The sequence below is a fragment of the Peromyscus maniculatus genome, chromosome X, assembly GCF_049852395.1.
Source record: "Peromyscus maniculatus bairdii isolate BWxNUB_F1_BW_parent chromosome X, HU_Pman_BW_mat_3.1, whole genome shotgun sequence".
NCBI classification, from domain to species: domain Eukaryota; kingdom Metazoa; phylum Chordata; class Mammalia; order Rodentia; family Cricetidae; genus Peromyscus; species Peromyscus maniculatus.
This window is the reverse complement of record NC_134875.1, coordinates 51,348,964-51,366,959: the sequence shown is the minus strand read 5'-3', so window position 1 is coordinate 51,366,959 and position 17,996 is coordinate 51,348,964. Positions and strand designations below refer to the sequence as shown.

Here is a 17,996-nt window from a genome sequence, read left to right as displayed (position 1 = left end):
ATTTATATTCAGGCTTTGAATAGCCTTAAATACATCAACTAATGTTCTGGTCTGGACCAGACCTGAGCATATTAGGTATTAGAAAACAATTTATCATGCCATTAGGTGTCAAAGAGTAAGCAGTGTTTTAGGCCATATGGATTGAAAGGTAACTAGAATAACTAGTTAAGAAACCACTGAGGTAAAAGGCAAGGAAGTTCTAGACCAGGGCAGTAATAGCAGAAATACAAAGGAGGGATTAAATGAGAGAAGTCTTTTGGAGGAGGATGTTAAGAAAGTAAAATACAAGCTGGGCGGTGGTGGCACACACCTTTAATCCCAGCACCCAGGAGGCAGAGCCAGGCGGATCTCTGTGAGTTCGAGGCCAGCCTGGTCTCCAAAGCGAGTTCTAGGAAAGGCGCAAAGCTACAGAGAAACCCTGTCTCGAAAAACCATTGAAAAAAAAAAAAAAGAAAGTAAAATACACAAATAAATAAATAAACACAAACACTCAAATTTCAAACTGTTGGTACAGTTTGACAGAATGTTGGTCCCAATGAAGGAAAACAACTCCAGATGGAATAAATGCCTAGGAAAGGGAAAGGCAGTGTCATTAATACCCACACTGACTTGACCATCTCTTCCAACCTGAAACGCTGGCATCAAGTATACTTCCAAGACACTGAGTCTGAGGAACCAACAAAAATGGCTCGCTAAAAGGAAAGTGAATGATGACACATTCCTACAGGGGGGACAGTCTAAGGGTGACCAAGAGAAATCTGAAGCCACCTGTGTACACAAGATCTGGAGACATTAGGAAGTCTGAAGGAAGAGCAGGAAATCTAAAGGGTGTCTTAACAACGCTTTAGCCCAGACACTACTGTGTAGAAAAGCGGATCATGGCTGTGAGGCAATCTCAAGTCACTGAAAACTCTTACTAAGTACCAAGAAATAACACAACCATTTAATCATGTAATAATAGAGTAGGAAAGAAACAAACACAAAAAGTGAGCTAAATCCATGAGAAAAATAAATATTATGTTTCTTACAAAATAATAGCAAAATATATTATAGAAAAATTACTATTTCTTACAAAACAGACCTTGTCTACTGGGGTTTATAATAAAGTATAGGAAAAGCCCTGTAATTATAAGATTCCTATAAAGACCTGGATCTATATTTTAAAAATTCTAAAATAACTTACTTTGGAACTAAGGCTTAAAAAAAACCTCTTTAAGCCTTTCTATCTTTATGATTTAGAATCCCAAACAGTTATTGCTAAATTTAATTTCTAAAAATGAATACGCATATCAACACACATGAATCTATAGAAAAATATTGTGTTAAAAAAAAAGCTTGCTCCAGAAAAAGAAAGACAGTATGCTCCCATTTATATAAGGCTAAAAACCAGATGAAACTAGGAATATTTTGTTCAAGGCTTAAACTCATATGTGGAAAATAGATTAAGAAACAAAACAAAGCCGGGCGCGGTGGTGGCGCATGCCTTTAATCCCAGCACTCGGGAGGCAGAAGCAGAGGCAGAAGCAGGCAGATCTCTGTGAGTTCGAGGCCAGCCTGAGCTACAGAGTGAGATCCAGGACAGGCGCCAAGCTGAAACCCTGTCTCGAAAAACCAAAAAAAAGAAAAAAAAAAAAGAAAAAAGAAAAAAAGAAAAAAGGCAAGGGAGTAATTGGTGCAAAATCCTAGATAAAAGAGGGAGAAGCAATTACGGAAGAGCCAGGGGGGGCTTCTTTAAGGTATGTATGTGAATGATGTCCTACCGCTTACACCTGTACAGAATTTTATTTTTGATTATTCTTTAAGCTATACATTAGATCCATTATTTTTCACTTACGAGGTATGTCATCACAGAATAATTAAAATGTGATTTTAATTAAGGCAGGGGACATCAATAACTCAAAAAAAAAAAAAAAAATAAAAAAATAAAAAAACTCAGGAAACTAAGAAAGCAGAAAGCGCCGGGCCGTGGTGGCGCACGCCTTTAATCCCAGCACTCGGGAGGCAGAACCAGGCAGATCTCAGTGAGTTCAAGGTCAGCTTGGTCCACGGAGTGAGTTCCAGGACAACCAAGAATGTTACACAGAGAAACCCTGTCTTGAAAAACCAAAAAAAAGAAAAGAAAAGAAAAGAGAAAGCAGAAAGCATTCCTAAACATGTCAGTTGGGCCTCACTGTTCCAGAGTGAAGATTCTCCTGCAGAGTGAATACAAATCTAAAGGGGATCCTTTCTGAAGGATTCCCGTCCTGTCGGTACCTGTGAAACTCTGGGTCTCAAGGAGGACCGTCTGGGGTGCAAAGGGCCATTTACTACAGAACCGGTAGGGAAAACTGCCCGGAAGCAATACCTTTCTTCTTCCCAAACACATCGCGCCGGTTTTGTGCTGAATTTGGAGAAACAAAGTATCACTCTCTAACTTTTAGATCTGGAAACACGACCCTGTGTGGTGGGCCCAACTATGTCTTTAACATGCAGACAATGTAAGCGCCCACCGTGAGACCCTCCGGACGGACGGCGAGAGCTGGGGGGCGGGCCAGGGAGGAGCTGGGTTGCAAGTCTCCCGAGCTGGGACTGTGATGGCCAAGGCAGCTCCAGGGGCCTCTGCCCAGGGGGAGGCATTCCTATGGAAACCGGCCGGGCCGCGGCCCTTCCAGAGCTTCACCCAACAGACTGGTCCGGCCGGCCTTCCCTCCTCCCTTCTCCTTTGTCTCCTCGCTAGAGAGAACCCGCCCCTCGAGAACGTGACACATCCCAAACAAAAGGAAAAGGCCATTTTCAAAAAGTAAAAGATAAAAGTTGCCGCCTGCAACTCAGACATGCCCTTACCTCTTCATGTTTCCGCAGGCCCCTATCACTAACTTGGGCAAATAGGCCCCAGACCTCAACTCCCAGAAATCTATGCGGCAGACTCAAAAGAGGATGGAGGTGGAGCAAGGGACTCTGGGAATTGTAGTAGCACAGAGAAAGTCAGTCTTGGGTGACTAGTATAGTGTCAATTAAGAATTTCTAGTACAGGTTAAAGAGAACACCCAAAATATAAACCTCATGAACCTAGGATTCACCTATGGCTTCTTGACTCTTCCCCCGAGTATCAGTAAATCGTAGATCTTCTCTAATCACCTTCGAATTTGTTCCTGTCAGCAAGGCTTCTCTTGCAAGGATTTATCTGACCTACCTGCTGTTTCCAGTCAAGCCTACAGTCTGACCACATCACTTACACTAATGTTTTTCTCTTATCTGTAACAGATCATTCTGAGTTCCCTTAGTTCAAAGTCAGAATCAGTATGTACCCAGGTGTGGGGATATTTTGTTTGTACTCTAACAAATATCAAAGGACAGAGCCACCCACTAGATTAAGCATAGATGCCAGGCAGTAGTGGCACACACCTTTAATCCTAGCACTCAGGAGGGCAGACTGCAAGGTCAAAGACACCCTGGACTAAACGAGATAAATTCAGTCTAAAAGAGAAACAGAGCCAGGCAGTGGTGGCACACACCTTTAATCCCAGTACTTGGGAGTCACAAGCCTTTATTTCCAGCACTAGGAAGGTTGAGACAGGAAGTGATATGGCTGGGCAGAGAAAGGAACATAAGGCCAGAGGAGGCAGGAATTAGAGCCCTTTTGGCTGAGGACTCAGAGGCATTCAGCCGGAGGATTCGTGGAGACAGGATCTCCCCTTTCGGCCGAGGAGCTGGCGAGGTGAGAAGTGGCTGTGGCTTGTTTCCTCTGATCTTTCAGCATTTACCCTGATATCTGGCTCTGGGTTTTTATTATAAGACCAGTTAGGATTCGTGCAACACCCAAGCTTTTGAGTATCTTATTGATAAATACATGGAATCAAGAGTTAGATATAGTAGGGACTGGAGAGAGATGGCATGTGGTGGTATTGTGTTCCCCAAAATATCGTGTACCTTAATAAACTTATCTGGGGTCAGAGAACAGAAAGGCCACTAGTTAGGCGGTAATAGCACACGCCTTTAATCCTAGCATTCCAGAGACAGAAATCCATCTGGGATCTCTGTGAGTTCAAGGCCACATTGGAAACAGCCAAGCATGGTGACACACACCTTTAATCCCAGAAAGCCAGCCTTTAATCCCAGAGAGTGGTGGTAGAAAGCAGAAAGATATATAAGGTGTGAGGACCAAAAACTAGCAGCATTTGGCTGGTTAAGCATGTGGCTGGTTAAGCTTCAGGCTTTCGAGCAGCAGTTCAGCTGAGATTCATTCTGGATGAGGACACAGAAGCTTCCAGTCTGAGGAAACAGGACCAGCTGAGAAGTTGGCCAGGTGAGGTTAGCTGTGGCTTGTTCTGTCTCTCTGATCTACCAGCATTGACCCCAATAACTGGCCTCAGGTTTGATTTTATTAATAAGAACTTTTAAGATTCATGCTACAATGGCACTTGTTTCTCTTTCAGTTTCCACACAGTGGCTCACAGCTGTCTGTAACCCCAGTTCCCAGGCTCTGATGCCTGTTTATGGGACACCAGGTACACACATGGTGCACATACATACATGCAGACAAAACATGCATACACAGAACATAATTTTTTTAAAGATCCATATAAAAAAGTGTTTAAAAGCATTGGTTCTTGGGTTTAGGGATCTAGCTCAATCTGTAAAGTGCTGGCACAAAGCCCCCAGTATGTGGAATACTTGTTTGGCTAGACACCAAGTTCAAGACAAGTCTGGACTATATTAGACGAATTTCAAAAATAACATCAATAACAAAAACAATCAACCATGTGTTCTTAATGGCCAAAAAAAAGGAAATGCAAATATCCCTAAACATATGGAAAGAAAGATGTTAATTTATAAGACAGAAATTTCAAGCTACATTACATAGTTCAAGGCCAGGTAGTTCTACATACTTAGAGACTCTCTAAAGAAATCAACAAAAACAAACAAAGCCAAAAATATAAAACAAAGTGCAGTGACCCACCAAACTGTCAAGGCCATAAACAAAGGAGAATTCTGAGACTCTCTCACATTCATAAGGAAACAAGGGAAAGATGATTTCTAAGTGTATTGTAGGATTCTGAAACAGAAAGAGGACACTAGGCAAACATAAATAAACTATGCTTTCTATTTAATAAGGTTCATTAGCTGTGATAAATACACTGTATTGTGTAAGATGTTAACACTAAGTGAAATTGAGCAGAAATACGTGGAACAGTGGATATGAAGCTTTTACGTAAATCTAAAACTATTCTAAAACTTATTATTTTTTAAAGGTACCCTAAATAGCACTTTTTTTTACTTGCTACATAGGAAAGGATAAAAAAGAAAGACAATGCATTTGTTGACATTCTGGTGAAACGGGCACCCTCACCTACTGCTGGTAGGAGGATAAATTGGCATAACCTCTGCAAAGAGCAACTTGATGTCACAACTGAAATTTCAGTGCCCATTTCCTTTAAAGCAGCAATTCAGCATATCTACAAATACTCTTCTCAACACAATAAATACTCATCTATGTGCATTGCTGTTCAATGCTGTCTATAGCAGAATACTGGGGGGAAACCTTAAATATTTAAATATAGCCAATGAAATCTATGTAATAATGAAAAGGTGGTAAACTTCTCTGGATTATTACAATCTTTAAACAATACCTAGTAAAATAGCAAGTTTCAGAATACCATATAGTACGCTTACATATGTGTAAAAGGTGGAATATGTATATGCCTGTACATGCGTGAAATATTTTTGTGAGAACATATGACATTCCCTGTTCTCCAATTAACAAAACTCAATGGTTGAAGGACAAGAAGAGAAAGAAAAAAATACAACTAAATTCTTCATATGTTTTGTCCCTATTGAAATTTTTATTGTTATATTGAGACAGGGGTTTTTTTGTTGTTGTTTTTGTTTTTTTGGGTTTTTTTTTGGTTTTTCGAGACAGGGTTTCTCTGTGTAGCTTTGAGCCTTTCCTGGAACATACTTGGTAGCCCAGGCTGGCCTCGAACTCACAAAGATCAGCCTGCCTCTGCCTCCCGAGTGCTGGGATTAAAGGCGTGCGCCACCATCGCCTGGCTTGAGACAGGGTTTTTGTATGACGCTCAAATTGGCCATTACCTTGTGATCTTCCCACGTGAGCCTCACAAATATTGGGGTTACAGGTGTGTGCCAAGCATGCCCTTATATACTTTGAATATTTTGTTTGTTTTTAGAGACGGTTTCTCTGTGTAACAGCCTGGCAATCCTGGAACACTCTTTGTAGACAGGCTGGCTTCAAACTCGCGGAGATCCCCTTGCCTCTGCCTCCCAAGTGCTGGGATTAAAGGCCTGTGCCACCACTGCCCATGTCCTTTGAATTTTTAACTGTATGACTGTCTCACCTAGTGTGACTGGTTTTGTGTGTCAACATGACACAAGCTAGAGTCATCAGAGAGGAAGGACCCTCAGCTGAGGAAATGCCTACTTGAGATCCAGCTGTAAGGTATTTTTCTCATTTAGTGATCAATGAGGGAGAGTCCTGGGCTGCTGGTCCTGGGTTATATAAGAAGATGTGCTGAGCAAGCCATGGGGAACAAGCCATGGACAGCAAGCCAGTAAGCAGCTCCCCTCCATGGCCTCTGCATCAACTTCTGCCTCCAGGATCCTGCGTTGTTTGAGTTCCTGTCCTGACTTCCTTCTGTGATGAACAGCAATACTGAAGTGTAAGCCAAATAAACCCTTTCTTCCCCAACATGCTTTTTGGTCATGGCGTTTTGTCGCAGCAATAGAAACTCTAAGACACATAGTTGATTCTTTTTTAATTAAATAGAACCCTTATCTCAGGAGCCAGGTGAGAAAAAAATATCTTGTAGACTTTGGGGTTCACACTACTTGGGTTTAGATTCAAGTTCTTGGTTACTGACTATATACCATAACAGAGTTTTGAACCAATCTGGGTATTAAATTTTTGTTTTGCCAAGTTAATGGAATATGAGTTTCAGCAAATTTCTTTAACTGGTTTAATTCAGCTTCCTCATAAGAGGAAGTAAAGTACATAAATAAAGTGATATCTCAGTGGTTCTCAGCCTGTGGGTCATGACCCCCACAGGGGCCATATATCAGTTATTTACATTACAGTTCATAACAGTAGCAAAAATATACTTATGGAGTAGCAACAAAAATAATTTTAGGGTAAGGGGTCACCACAACATGAGGAAAAGGGTCACAGCATTAGAAAGGTTGAGAACCACTGCTTCAGAATAGGCAAATGTGAAGCTTTATGTAAAATAATACTTTTGTACGATTTTAAAGCTTTTCCATGACAGGGTGGTTATCTATGAGTAAATATTCCAAGGTTATCCAGCAAGTTCACACTTGCTCAAAGTCCTTGACACTGTCATGTTCAAGTCAGCAGCTACTGGAACAAAATGAGTTTTAGAACCATACTTCTTGAGAACTTCTAGTAGATTGAAAATATGTCAGGTATTAAAGTAATCCAAAATCTACCAAATGCAAATGCCAGTGCTCTAGAAGCACCCTGGTACAGAAATGCAAATACAACATACATCACTTTGTAGTTTTGACACAGACTAAAGACTGCACGTAAGTATAAACAAAATGTGGGTCACATCCTCTTTGAGTTGGACATATTCTTTAAAGAGGTGGGGTTAACTCTGGCATTCAGCCAAACTGTCTGCCTGACCAATTTGTCAATAGGAAAATGGAAACACATAGCAAGGTTGTTAGTGTGCTTGACTTCTTGGAAGGGTGGATCATTTTACCATCACAGTAAGTTTGTCTAGTTCTAGTCAAACCTAGTCTACAGATATTGGAGTGACACACACTTCAAAGCAAATCTTTTCCCAAGTGGGGTGAGTGGAGAAGGGACGGCTAAAAGACAGTTATATGGCTGTGGAATTGCAAATGGATAGCAAGGTTGTGAAAAGTATTCTACGTATCTGTATATAACTGCAACCAACCCCAATGGTAGGTGTAGCAGAAATCTTAAAAAGTCCTTATTAATAAAATCAAACCTGAGGCCAGTTATTGGGGTGAATGCTAGAAGATCAGAGAAGCAGAACAAGCCACAGCTACCTCACCTCGCCAGTTCCTCATCTGATCCTGTTTCCTTAGACTGGAAGCTTCTGAGTCCTCATTCCAATGGATCTCAGCTGAACTGCTGCTCGAAAGCCTGAAAGCTTAACCAGCCAAATGCTTCTAGTTCCTGGTTTTCATGCCTTATATACCTTTCTGATTTCTGCCATCACTCCCTGGGATTAAAGGCTCACTTCTTGGGATGAAGCTTGAGTCACCATGCTTGGCTGTATCCTTGAACACATGGATTTCTGCCTCTTGAATGCTAGGATTAAAGGCGTGTGCTACCACTGCCTATCCTCTATGCTTATAATATTGTGGTTATTCTGTCTCTGACCCCAGCTAAGTTTATTAGGGTGCACAATATTCTGGGGAACACAATACCACCACAGGTAGGTACCGAGGGATATCTGGAAAACACTAGAAGGAATGCCATTGTACTTCTAGCTCTGTCAAACTAAGATGTACTAGCGATTCCATTTTCACAGCATCCCTTTCCCCATCTTAAAATCGTATCAGACAGTCTGTAAAAGCTTTTTAAGACCTTAGGAATTACATACCTTATGATGAGTTAATTTCAAAAATTCCCCTCTCAAATTTATGACAAACTGAAAAATATGCCAATCTGCAAGGTTAGTTTAGTTAAGCCAAAAGTTGCTCTTTAACAAATAAGCCATGTTTTCAGGCTGTTTACTAAAGGAGCTTTGTTTACTGTATGCGTCTGGTTCTACCACATGGAAAACATTAAAAATCAAAATGTTCTCTTGAATCTATGATCATCTAATATTAAGATGTGTATGGCTTTCAAGTTCCTCAAATGCATCTTCTTAAAGGAGAGAAAGATGACTATGTTTTGAGAAGAAGCCATGACATCACAAAGGTTAAGAATTTTCATTCAGTTAGTATCTGAGCTAGGGGGCTGGAGATGGAGAGATGGCTCAGAGGTTAAAAGCACTGGCTGCTCTTCCGAAGGAGCCAGGTTCAATTCCCAGCACCCACATGGCAGCTCACAACTGTCTTGTAACTCCAGTTCCAGAGGACCTGGCACCCTCACACAGACATACATGCAGACAAAACACCAATGAACATAAAATAAAAATACATTACTGAAAAAAAAATCCGAGAGCAGTAACAATGGTTGCCTTAGTATTCTTGGCAAAATGAGTTAACTAACATTTGTTTAAGCAATGTCATATCTTTTAGACAAGTTAGAACCAGAATCAAATGTAACTTAGGGGAGCTTTAGTCTAAGGGTCCAAATTTCAGATGGTACACTGGGGTTAGTGGGTTAATCTGGAAGCCACTTGCCACTCTCTGGGATCTTTTATGTATTAGGGGTCAAAAATACTACAAATCCCAGGAAAGATATTCCAAAAGATAGTGTAAACAGAACTTCAGCTTCTTCTCTACTTTATATAGGAAATTTGCAAAAAGTACTCTGCCAGTGTTTAAAAAGAAGAGGACCACAAAACTTAGGAGACTTGAAAACTAGTCTATCCTCAGAAAACAGTTGGAAAAACATAAATCAAGTTTTCCTTTTTGTAGAAAAAAATGTTGCTCAAGATGATTTTTTTTCTTGAATTAGGCAAAACATAAGTTTAAAACCAGAATTTCATGTAAAACATTATATTGTCTTTACTGAATGTGGAACCTCACTTATATGTGGGCTATTATACCAGAGTTTTATTGAGGAAAAATGAGGACTTTTGTCCTTATCTAGGATATATTGGTAATAATATTGAGCTTCAAAAATTATAGATTACTCAAAATTCTACTTTAAAGTGTGTGTTTACCTTAAAAAGTCTAGAAGCTTTAATAGTCTGCATTATTCTCTCTCATTATTCCCGTTACCTCTCTCTCTCTCTCTCTCTCTCTCTCTCTCTCTCTCTCTCTCTCTCTCTCTCACACACACACACACACACACACACACACACACCGCAGCTTTCAGAGATCCAGCAGCTGTCTACAAGACTCCACCCAACTCAATGGGACCCTAGGCCCAGCACGGGCTTCCCACCTGGCAGAAGGCCGCTCTGGGATGGACACAAGGGAAAAGGGCAGGCAGCTGTGTGCACTGGTCAGGACTCCAGGGTCGGGGGCCTGAGTCCCATGTTCCATGGTCCCATGGTCTGATATTGAGATGGGAGAGGAGAAGGGCTTCCTTCCAAAACCTTGGCCTCCTTGGTGAAGTGCATTCAGGTGGATGCTGCCCCACATCACACGAAGCAGGGATCACTAGGGGCCGGGGACATCCACAACCTCCCCTCAACAGGCAGGCCATCCAGGTCCCTGAGCTAGAGACAAGCACACATCAAAAGAAGAAACATTGCACCCACCTGCCCTCTAGTCTACCAATACCTGGGCGCAGACCCCACCTTACCCGTCTCCTAGGCAACACCAGGCAACCATTCTGACCTACCTCCAGCTCTGTCACAATCCCTCTCCTCTGCAAAGTCCTCCATCTCCCACCCCTCATCTCCTCCCACCCGACCCTACCCTATACCAATTACCAGGCACCACGGAAAACGTCTCTTTCCATTCTCTAACATCCCCAAGACCCTGTAAGGCATGGAACTCTCTGTATCCTCTGTGGACACCCACCTACCTGTGGCAGGGCCTAGGCACACACAGGACTCACTCAGCTCTTCAAGAGATTCAAGTGGACCTAGGACAGGCAACATAGAAGCTGAGGGACTCTTAACACAAACACCAGGATTTCTGCAGCACACAACCACCCCTATTCCAGGCGTCCTCACACAAAATTCCCTCCAGGGGCCCAGATCCATGGAAGAGAAACAAATGTCCACAGACAGAATGGGTCTGCCCACCAGCCTGCATAGAAAAACACTAACAAACTCGAAAACACCCAACATCCCACATGCAGATTTTCAATTTCACAGCTACTCTCTGTCTCCCTGTCCCCCCAACCATCTGTCTATCCTCCTCTACCTCCAATTCCACCTCTATCTCTGTCTTTCTCTATCCCTCCTTCCTATGTACACTCTAATCCTGGTCTCCAGGGTAGCTAGGCCATGTTCAGTCGGGAAATGCTTTGCACTCCCCTACAGGAAGCCTTGCTTCAATGAGCACTGAAAGCCTACAAAGGCCCACCTCCACACTCCTGACATCTTCCATGATGGAGCCTAGAAGAAAATCACTCTCCCTGCCACCTGGAGACAAGCCTGTCTATGCTCTTCCAAATCTTCCTCTCTACAAAGCTTCCAGGAGACATTTGCTGAGGCTAACAAGGGAGCTTCCTGGTGCTTGGGTTGGGGGTGGAGGCCCTGACCTCCTAGACCTGCCTGGCAGGCCACTTCAAAGGACAGTCCTGCCACCTTCCCGATGGTTCCTACACAATGCTCTCATCCACCATGGCCCGGCTCGGCCCTGAGCCCCAAAACACACACAGGTTGCAACACTCCAAAACTTGTGCTCACCTGAGCTGGAGCTGAACGATGGAGCCCTGTATGGCTTCCCCTACATGCCAACCCGTGCTTCCCCTACATCCCAGAGCTGACTACCATAACTCTTACATACTGTGCCTCTGAGTCACTGTTTATGTCTTCTCACAGTACTGGGGCACAGTAATCCCCGGAGTACACACACACACACACACACACACACACACACACACACACACACACACACGCAACACACACACACACACACACACACACAGAGAGAGAGAGAGAGAGAGAGAGAGAGAGAGAGAGAGAGAGAGAGAGAGAGAGCATTAAAGACAGAAGCGTGTGCATGCTAGGACAGTACTCTCCCACAGAACTGTGGGCCCAGACATGGTTTCATTCTTTGAGACAAGTTTTTAATTAGTTGAACTCAGCCTATAACCTAGGCTGGCCTTGAATCGGAGATGCCTCTATCAGTCTTCTAGGTGGCTGGGATTACAGGCCTGTGCTACCAGGTCCAGTTCACAGTCTATAATTTTGAGTGGTGACAAAAACTTACTCAAGTAACTAATACATGTTTGTATAGGAAGTGAATCCATTAAGTTCTAGTATTTATTCTACTCATGAAACTTACCACCACTAACAGTCATTTAAAAATGATTTTCTTCTGTAACATGAACCCTTCAGTGTGGTCATGTGCGTTTGGGACAACAAAAATTCAGTTCAGTCACTTAACTTTTAATCCGTTTATTTTTGCTTTTAGGACATTACATTATTAGCAATTTAATGAGACATAAGAGACTAAGATGTTTTAAAGCTAAGAAGAGGACTTTTTTTCTTTCAGAACATAAAAAGCTACACAGAAAAGCAGGTCCAAATCATATGCTGTAACAAACACATGAAAAAAAAAAAACTCCAGGATACCTGGGTGTGGTGATACTTGGAAAACTGAGGAAGGATGATGGCTATACAGTGAGATCTTGATTAAAAAAAACAAACACCAAACCGAACCGAACCACTGAGGTATCTCTTGATAGTCAAAAGTGAATCATGTGAACCTTACCCTTAAAAGTAACATAATTCAGTGCTGGGTAAATAATCCAAGAGTGTGGCACTGGGTTTGATCTCTAGAACCATAAGAAAACTAAAAGCCCTAATTAAATCTCTCATCCATAAAACCATATTGCCTTCTCTGAACTCCTGAAAGACACTTGCTGTAAATCAAGATACACTTCCTTTCATTGCCCATATAGTCTTTCACAGATAAAAATTATATCTCAGAGCTGACAGTAAATTTCACTTGAGACTTTATAGCACTTTACGAGAATGGCAACAAACACCCAGTCCTTACTGGGTGGCATGTACGTTTTGGCAAATATCTTCTCACAATTAAGTAGGAAGTTGGTGTGTAATGGTGATAAGATGTAGACTCTAAGTAAGATATAGGTTACACACACAAAATCAATACCTAATAAGCAAATTGCCTGGGCAAGGGGGTTAATATACCTTTTACTTAATTCTGTGTAAGCACTCTATTACTGAGTTATGCCCTCAGCCTTGATTTTATTTCATTCTGAAAGAAAAATTGAATACTTCTCTTTACAGTATTTAAATGAAAAATAATGAAACACATGCACAAATTATTGCAATCAAAGATAAGTAGTAACTATAAACACTACTCTTATTTAATATCATCAGAATTCAGGGTTGATGAATAATCCAAATGGAGTGGGTCAGGGTGATAGTTATTCAAAGGCAAACTTCATATTGCGCTCCTGCTCCTTGCAACGATACTCCTCAAAAACCTTTGTGACCTCTTTCATCTTCTTCTGCATTATGCCTACAGGGAAAAAGCCATACAATCATTAGTCAGAGTCACATGACATACAAAACCTTACATCTCAATTTTAATAGTTTTAATTTTTAGAAAATGAGAGAAAAAAATTCATCCTTTTGGAAACTGTGAAAACAGTGGATGAGAATCATCTTTATTTGTTCTCTTTAGTTTTTCGACAATAACAGTCCACCTTAGGTTTGTGTTTTGTTGTAGTGGGTATTGGCTGTTTATTTTTACTCATCAGTGCCTAAAAGTACAATTTAGGGTGCTCAGTAAACTGAATGCATAATTTTGGTAGGTCTGAGCTACCTATAAGATATGAGTTCATTGGGAAAATTTGCATTTCTGTTGTTTTCCAATGATTTATTTACCTTGGTGGTTTTTAAGTTTGCTCAGAGGCAGTGTACTGAAAAATGCTATTAACAGTTACCATATCAAATAGTACTTTTCTGCCATGAAAAATAAACTGTTGAAGGATGTAGTTGGAAGTTTTCCTGTATCCTTCCTGGTCCCATGGCTGCTCAGACCCAAATAAACACACACAGGCTTACATTATTTTTAAACTATAGCCATGGCAGGCTTCTTACTAGCTAGCTCTTATATCTTAAATTAACCCATTTCTATAAATCTATTCCTTGCCATGTGGCTTGTGGCTTAATGGTACTTTACATCTTGCTTCTCCTGGTAGCAGCTAGTTCCAACTATAGAAGGAAGTATGTTAATCAAAGATTTTCTATAAAAATGTACAAATAGAACTGGACATTAATGTTTAGTAGGTGATAAATAATAGTGGTACCCCAAAGGAAAGAAAAGTCTTGCAAAATAAAAAATAAAAATTTAATTGACCTACTTTATTTCTTTCACTCAACCAGAACAGTCTTAATGTTTACTCAGTTTTTTAAAGCATAATGCCTCATCTTATCATATAACATATACACATTCTGCATGATCAGACTCTAAGAACGGGTAATTTAAATCATGGTTATATACTGAAGGGCCAGAACAACAATGAATAATGAGTTTGACTAAATAAATCTCTTCTTTTGTTGTAATAACAAACTGCAGGGTCCAGATCCCACCCCCCTTAAATAACTGTTCTAATGTGATGGGAGCATAAATGAGCAGTACAACGAGCCATTAACTTCAGACTAGAGATGTCAACATAAGCACAATTTACTAATTTGCTGATTGATACATATTAAATGCAAAGGAGTACATTTATAACAATCTTAAAAATCAATAAAATGTCAAGAAACACAAATCAGCATTATTAAGGGAGGCTTACTATAAACATTTTGTCATGTCTTCTAATTGAATTCCCAGGACTATTTCTGTATTAACTCACTTTAAATGTTTTAGGACTTTCATTCATTAAGGGTAAACACTGCACATGGTACTTACTGCCCAGAATTCTGGTCCCAAGACCAGCATTATTGATTGGTTTCTGTCAATATATTAAGTTAATACATTACAGTAGAAGTAAATCATTAGTAGTAGTCACTTCAAAGAAGATATACCATACACATTTTTTTTTCATTTTTAGAAATATACTGGGGCTGGAAAGACAGGTCAGAGGTTAAGAGCCTTCCCTGGCTGCTCTTCCAGAGGACATGGGTTCAATTCCCAGCACCTACATGACAGCTCACAACTGCCTATAAATACAGTTTCAGTGGATCCAACACCCTCACACAGACATACATGCAGGCAAAATACCCAAAAAAAACCAAAAAACCAGTGCTCATAAAAAAAAATTAAAACAGCCATGCAGTGGTGGCGCACGCCTTTAATCCCAGCACTCGGGAGACAGAGGTAGGCAGATCTCTGTGAATTTGAGGTCACACTGGTCTACAAAGTGAGTTCTAGGACATCCAGGACTTTTATACAGAGAAACACTGTCTTGAAAAACATGTATACACACACACACACACACACACACACACACACACACACACACACACACACATACACACACACAACGAAAATACAAAAACAAAATTCTAATCCCAATAGGAAACTTGGGAGCAAGGGAAACGTTCACATATTAGAATGCTTGGTGTTTGTACAACTCCACAGACTTATCTAGTGGGTTAATGGCAAAGTATGTATTTAGGCATGAAATCTCAACAATATATTTTCGTAAGTGTGACCTGCATCATGATCACAGCTCTTGACATGCCAACATAGATGGGGGATTTCCCAAGGCCACACTATTAGATGAAGAGCTATAGGCAGTACTGGCTGCTGAGGAAGGGAGAGTTAGTTATCTCTAGGGATGAGCTCCCTGATAGTTAATCCAATCCCAAGTGCCCAGCTCTAAACACATGTACATAGGAGCAATGCTAAATGGACACAGTAGGCTTTATATATACATGTATGCATCTATGTACATACACTCAGTTTCCTTTCTTAAACACCCCAGGACCACCTGCCCATGGGTGGCACCACCCACAGTGGGCTGGATGTTCCCACATTAACATTAAGATAATGTCCTACAGACTTGTCTACAGGAAATCTGATGAAGGCATTTTCTCAAATGAGATTCCTCTTCCCAAATACTAGTTTGTGTTGACCCTCCCAAAAAATAACAACAACAAAAACAGGATATCCCCCCACCAAAAGATTTTGATAAAATTGCTTCCAGCCCATCTCCTGATGTTGGGATATATTTTCTTGCAACTTAGGCTGACTTGCAAATATTTTAGACAATGATGTATGGAGACTTCCTAGAAGGTTACACAAAGAAGAGATTTTTGTCATTAAATTCAAACAGTTTTTTACTGTAATTAATATTTTTAAAATGTATTAGTTACACATAAATATTGAATACTATTAAATTCACTGTTGAAGAAGATACTCTTCTCTCAAAAGCATTGTTATAGTCTATCACTTTCTCCTAGAAAAATAAGTGGGGCAATGGGAGAAAAAAATACCTTGACAGAAAAATGGTCAGAAATACAAATAGGCAACTCATTAGCTGATGTGCAGATTGCTTACAAATGTTTAAAAATACTTGTCATAAGTAATCAGAAAGATACAACTTGAAATAAAGAAATATTTTTGCATATAAGTTTTGTCAAGAGATGGTGGTGGTGTTGTTGCTGGTAATTACAAGTAGGATGTAGAAAATGGGTCCTCTAATGAATGAATTCCTGATAGAAATACAAATTAGTTCACCTTATCTGAAAGAAAATACACACACACACACACACACACACACACACACACACACACACCCCAGAAGCCTTTAAAAGAACACTGCTTCTGATTTAGCATTTTTATATCCTCGAATCACGGTGTGTATTAAAATTGCCAACGGAGGAGCTGGAGAGTTGGTCCAGTGGTAAAGAGCAGTTGCTCAACATTCCTGTTTGGTTCCCAGAACCCACATGGTGGCTCACAAACATCTGTGACTCCAGTTCCAGAGTGCTCCTTTTGGCCTATTTGGGCACAGTATGCACATGGTACACAGACATATAAACAGGCAAAACATCCATACATATAACCTTAAAATAAATAAATTCTAAAAAATTATTGGTAAGTACATTTATTACAGCACATTTAGAAATAAAAAACAATTTGGAAACTTTAAGACTTAACCATGGGCTATAAAGAAACCCTTTGTATGTATATATGTATACATATATATGTAACAACAATTATTTTAAAAGGGGGCCATGAATTTGAAAGAGGGAAAGGAGGGGTAGATGGGGGGGTTGGAAAGAAAGAAAAGTGGGGGGAATGATGTAATTATATTATGATGTAAAAAATAGAAGAAATAAAAATAAACACCATGGCATATCCAAATATTTAGCAGTCATTAGCAGAATGAAAAGATACCCATGTAGACAGGTCTGCCAGCTGTCAGCTTTGTATCTTCTCTTTCACCTAAAGCTGAGGGGTGGGGAAGATAGCTCAGCTGGCTGAAGACTTGCTGTGGAAGCAGGAGAGCTTGAGTTCCAGTCCCCACATCCTTCTAAAAGGTGCTACGGAAGTGGAGACAGGAGATTCCCTGGGCCTGCTGGCCAGCCAGCCTACATGATGAGTCCAAAGTCCCAGTAAGAGAGCCTGTCTCAAAGGACAAGATAGGATGGCTCCTGAAGAATGACACGGAGGATGACCTCTGGCCTATAATGACACAGACACACATAGACACACACACACACACACACACACACACACACACACATGCACACATGCACATATGTACACACACAGCCATAGCCTCCACAACAATAACAGTAACAGTAACAATAAGTTGAATATACTGTGCTGGGTACGTCAGGGACTAATAAATTGTTAACTGTCTACTAAACCCTCAGGTCACAGCTACATTTTGAAAATATAGAAACATTAATGCATAATCTCTGTGAATAAGTTAAAAATCAAAAGTAGAGGGGCTTCACTAAAGGGGTAATCATTTCCCAAGGAGGATCATTCTGACAGAAGTGTCGGAATGCACTGAAGTAGAGTGAGATGAGATAAGGGAGGATCACAAAGGACCACCACAAACAAAAGGTTTCTGCAGACTAAGCCCGCCGCGCTCCTGTGAAATAGGAGTCAAGACATTTTAAACGAAGTAAAAGAGAATAGCACCAAAACATTCAGGGTACAAAGAAAGGAGCAAAACACTTAAAAACTGCAACAAGTTTTGCCCTGGAAATACGGAATGAGTAGGACTAGATAATTCCAAACGGTGTTCCAAGTGGAGCTGCAAACAGGGCGTGTGA

The 17,996-nt window shown here is 40.7% G+C and overlaps 2 protein-coding genes across 6 annotated transcripts in view; both read right to left on the bottom strand.

The window, feature by feature from the left end:
- The window catches only part of Rbm41 (RNA binding motif protein 41), a 60,949-nt gene extending 58,051 nt beyond the window's left edge, over nucleotides 1-2,898 (bottom strand). The window contains exon 1 of one of the 2 annotated variants that reach the window (XM_006970315.4): nucleotides 2,824-2,898. In XM_006970315.4, coding sequence (XP_006970377.1) covers nucleotides 2,824-2,831 — 8 coding nt within the window. In that variant the 5' untranslated portion in view covers nucleotides 2,832-2,898. The remainder of the gene's footprint in view (nucleotides 1-2,823) is intronic. The other variant, XM_015992295.3, reaches the window with a different exon arrangement.
- A 9,265-nt stretch (nucleotides 2,899-12,163) lies between these two features.
- The window catches only part of Nup62cl (nucleoporin 62 C-terminal like), a 71,865-nt gene continuing 66,032 nt past the window's right edge, over nucleotides 12,164-17,996 (bottom strand). For all 4 annotated transcript variants that reach the window (XM_042269198.2, XM_042269196.2, XM_042269199.2 and 1 more), the window contains exon 9: nucleotides 12,164-13,272. In XM_042269198.2, coding sequence (XP_042125132.1) covers nucleotides 13,178-13,272 — 95 coding nt within the window. In that variant the 3' untranslated portion in view covers nucleotides 12,164-13,177. The remainder of the gene's footprint in view (nucleotides 13,273-17,996) is intronic.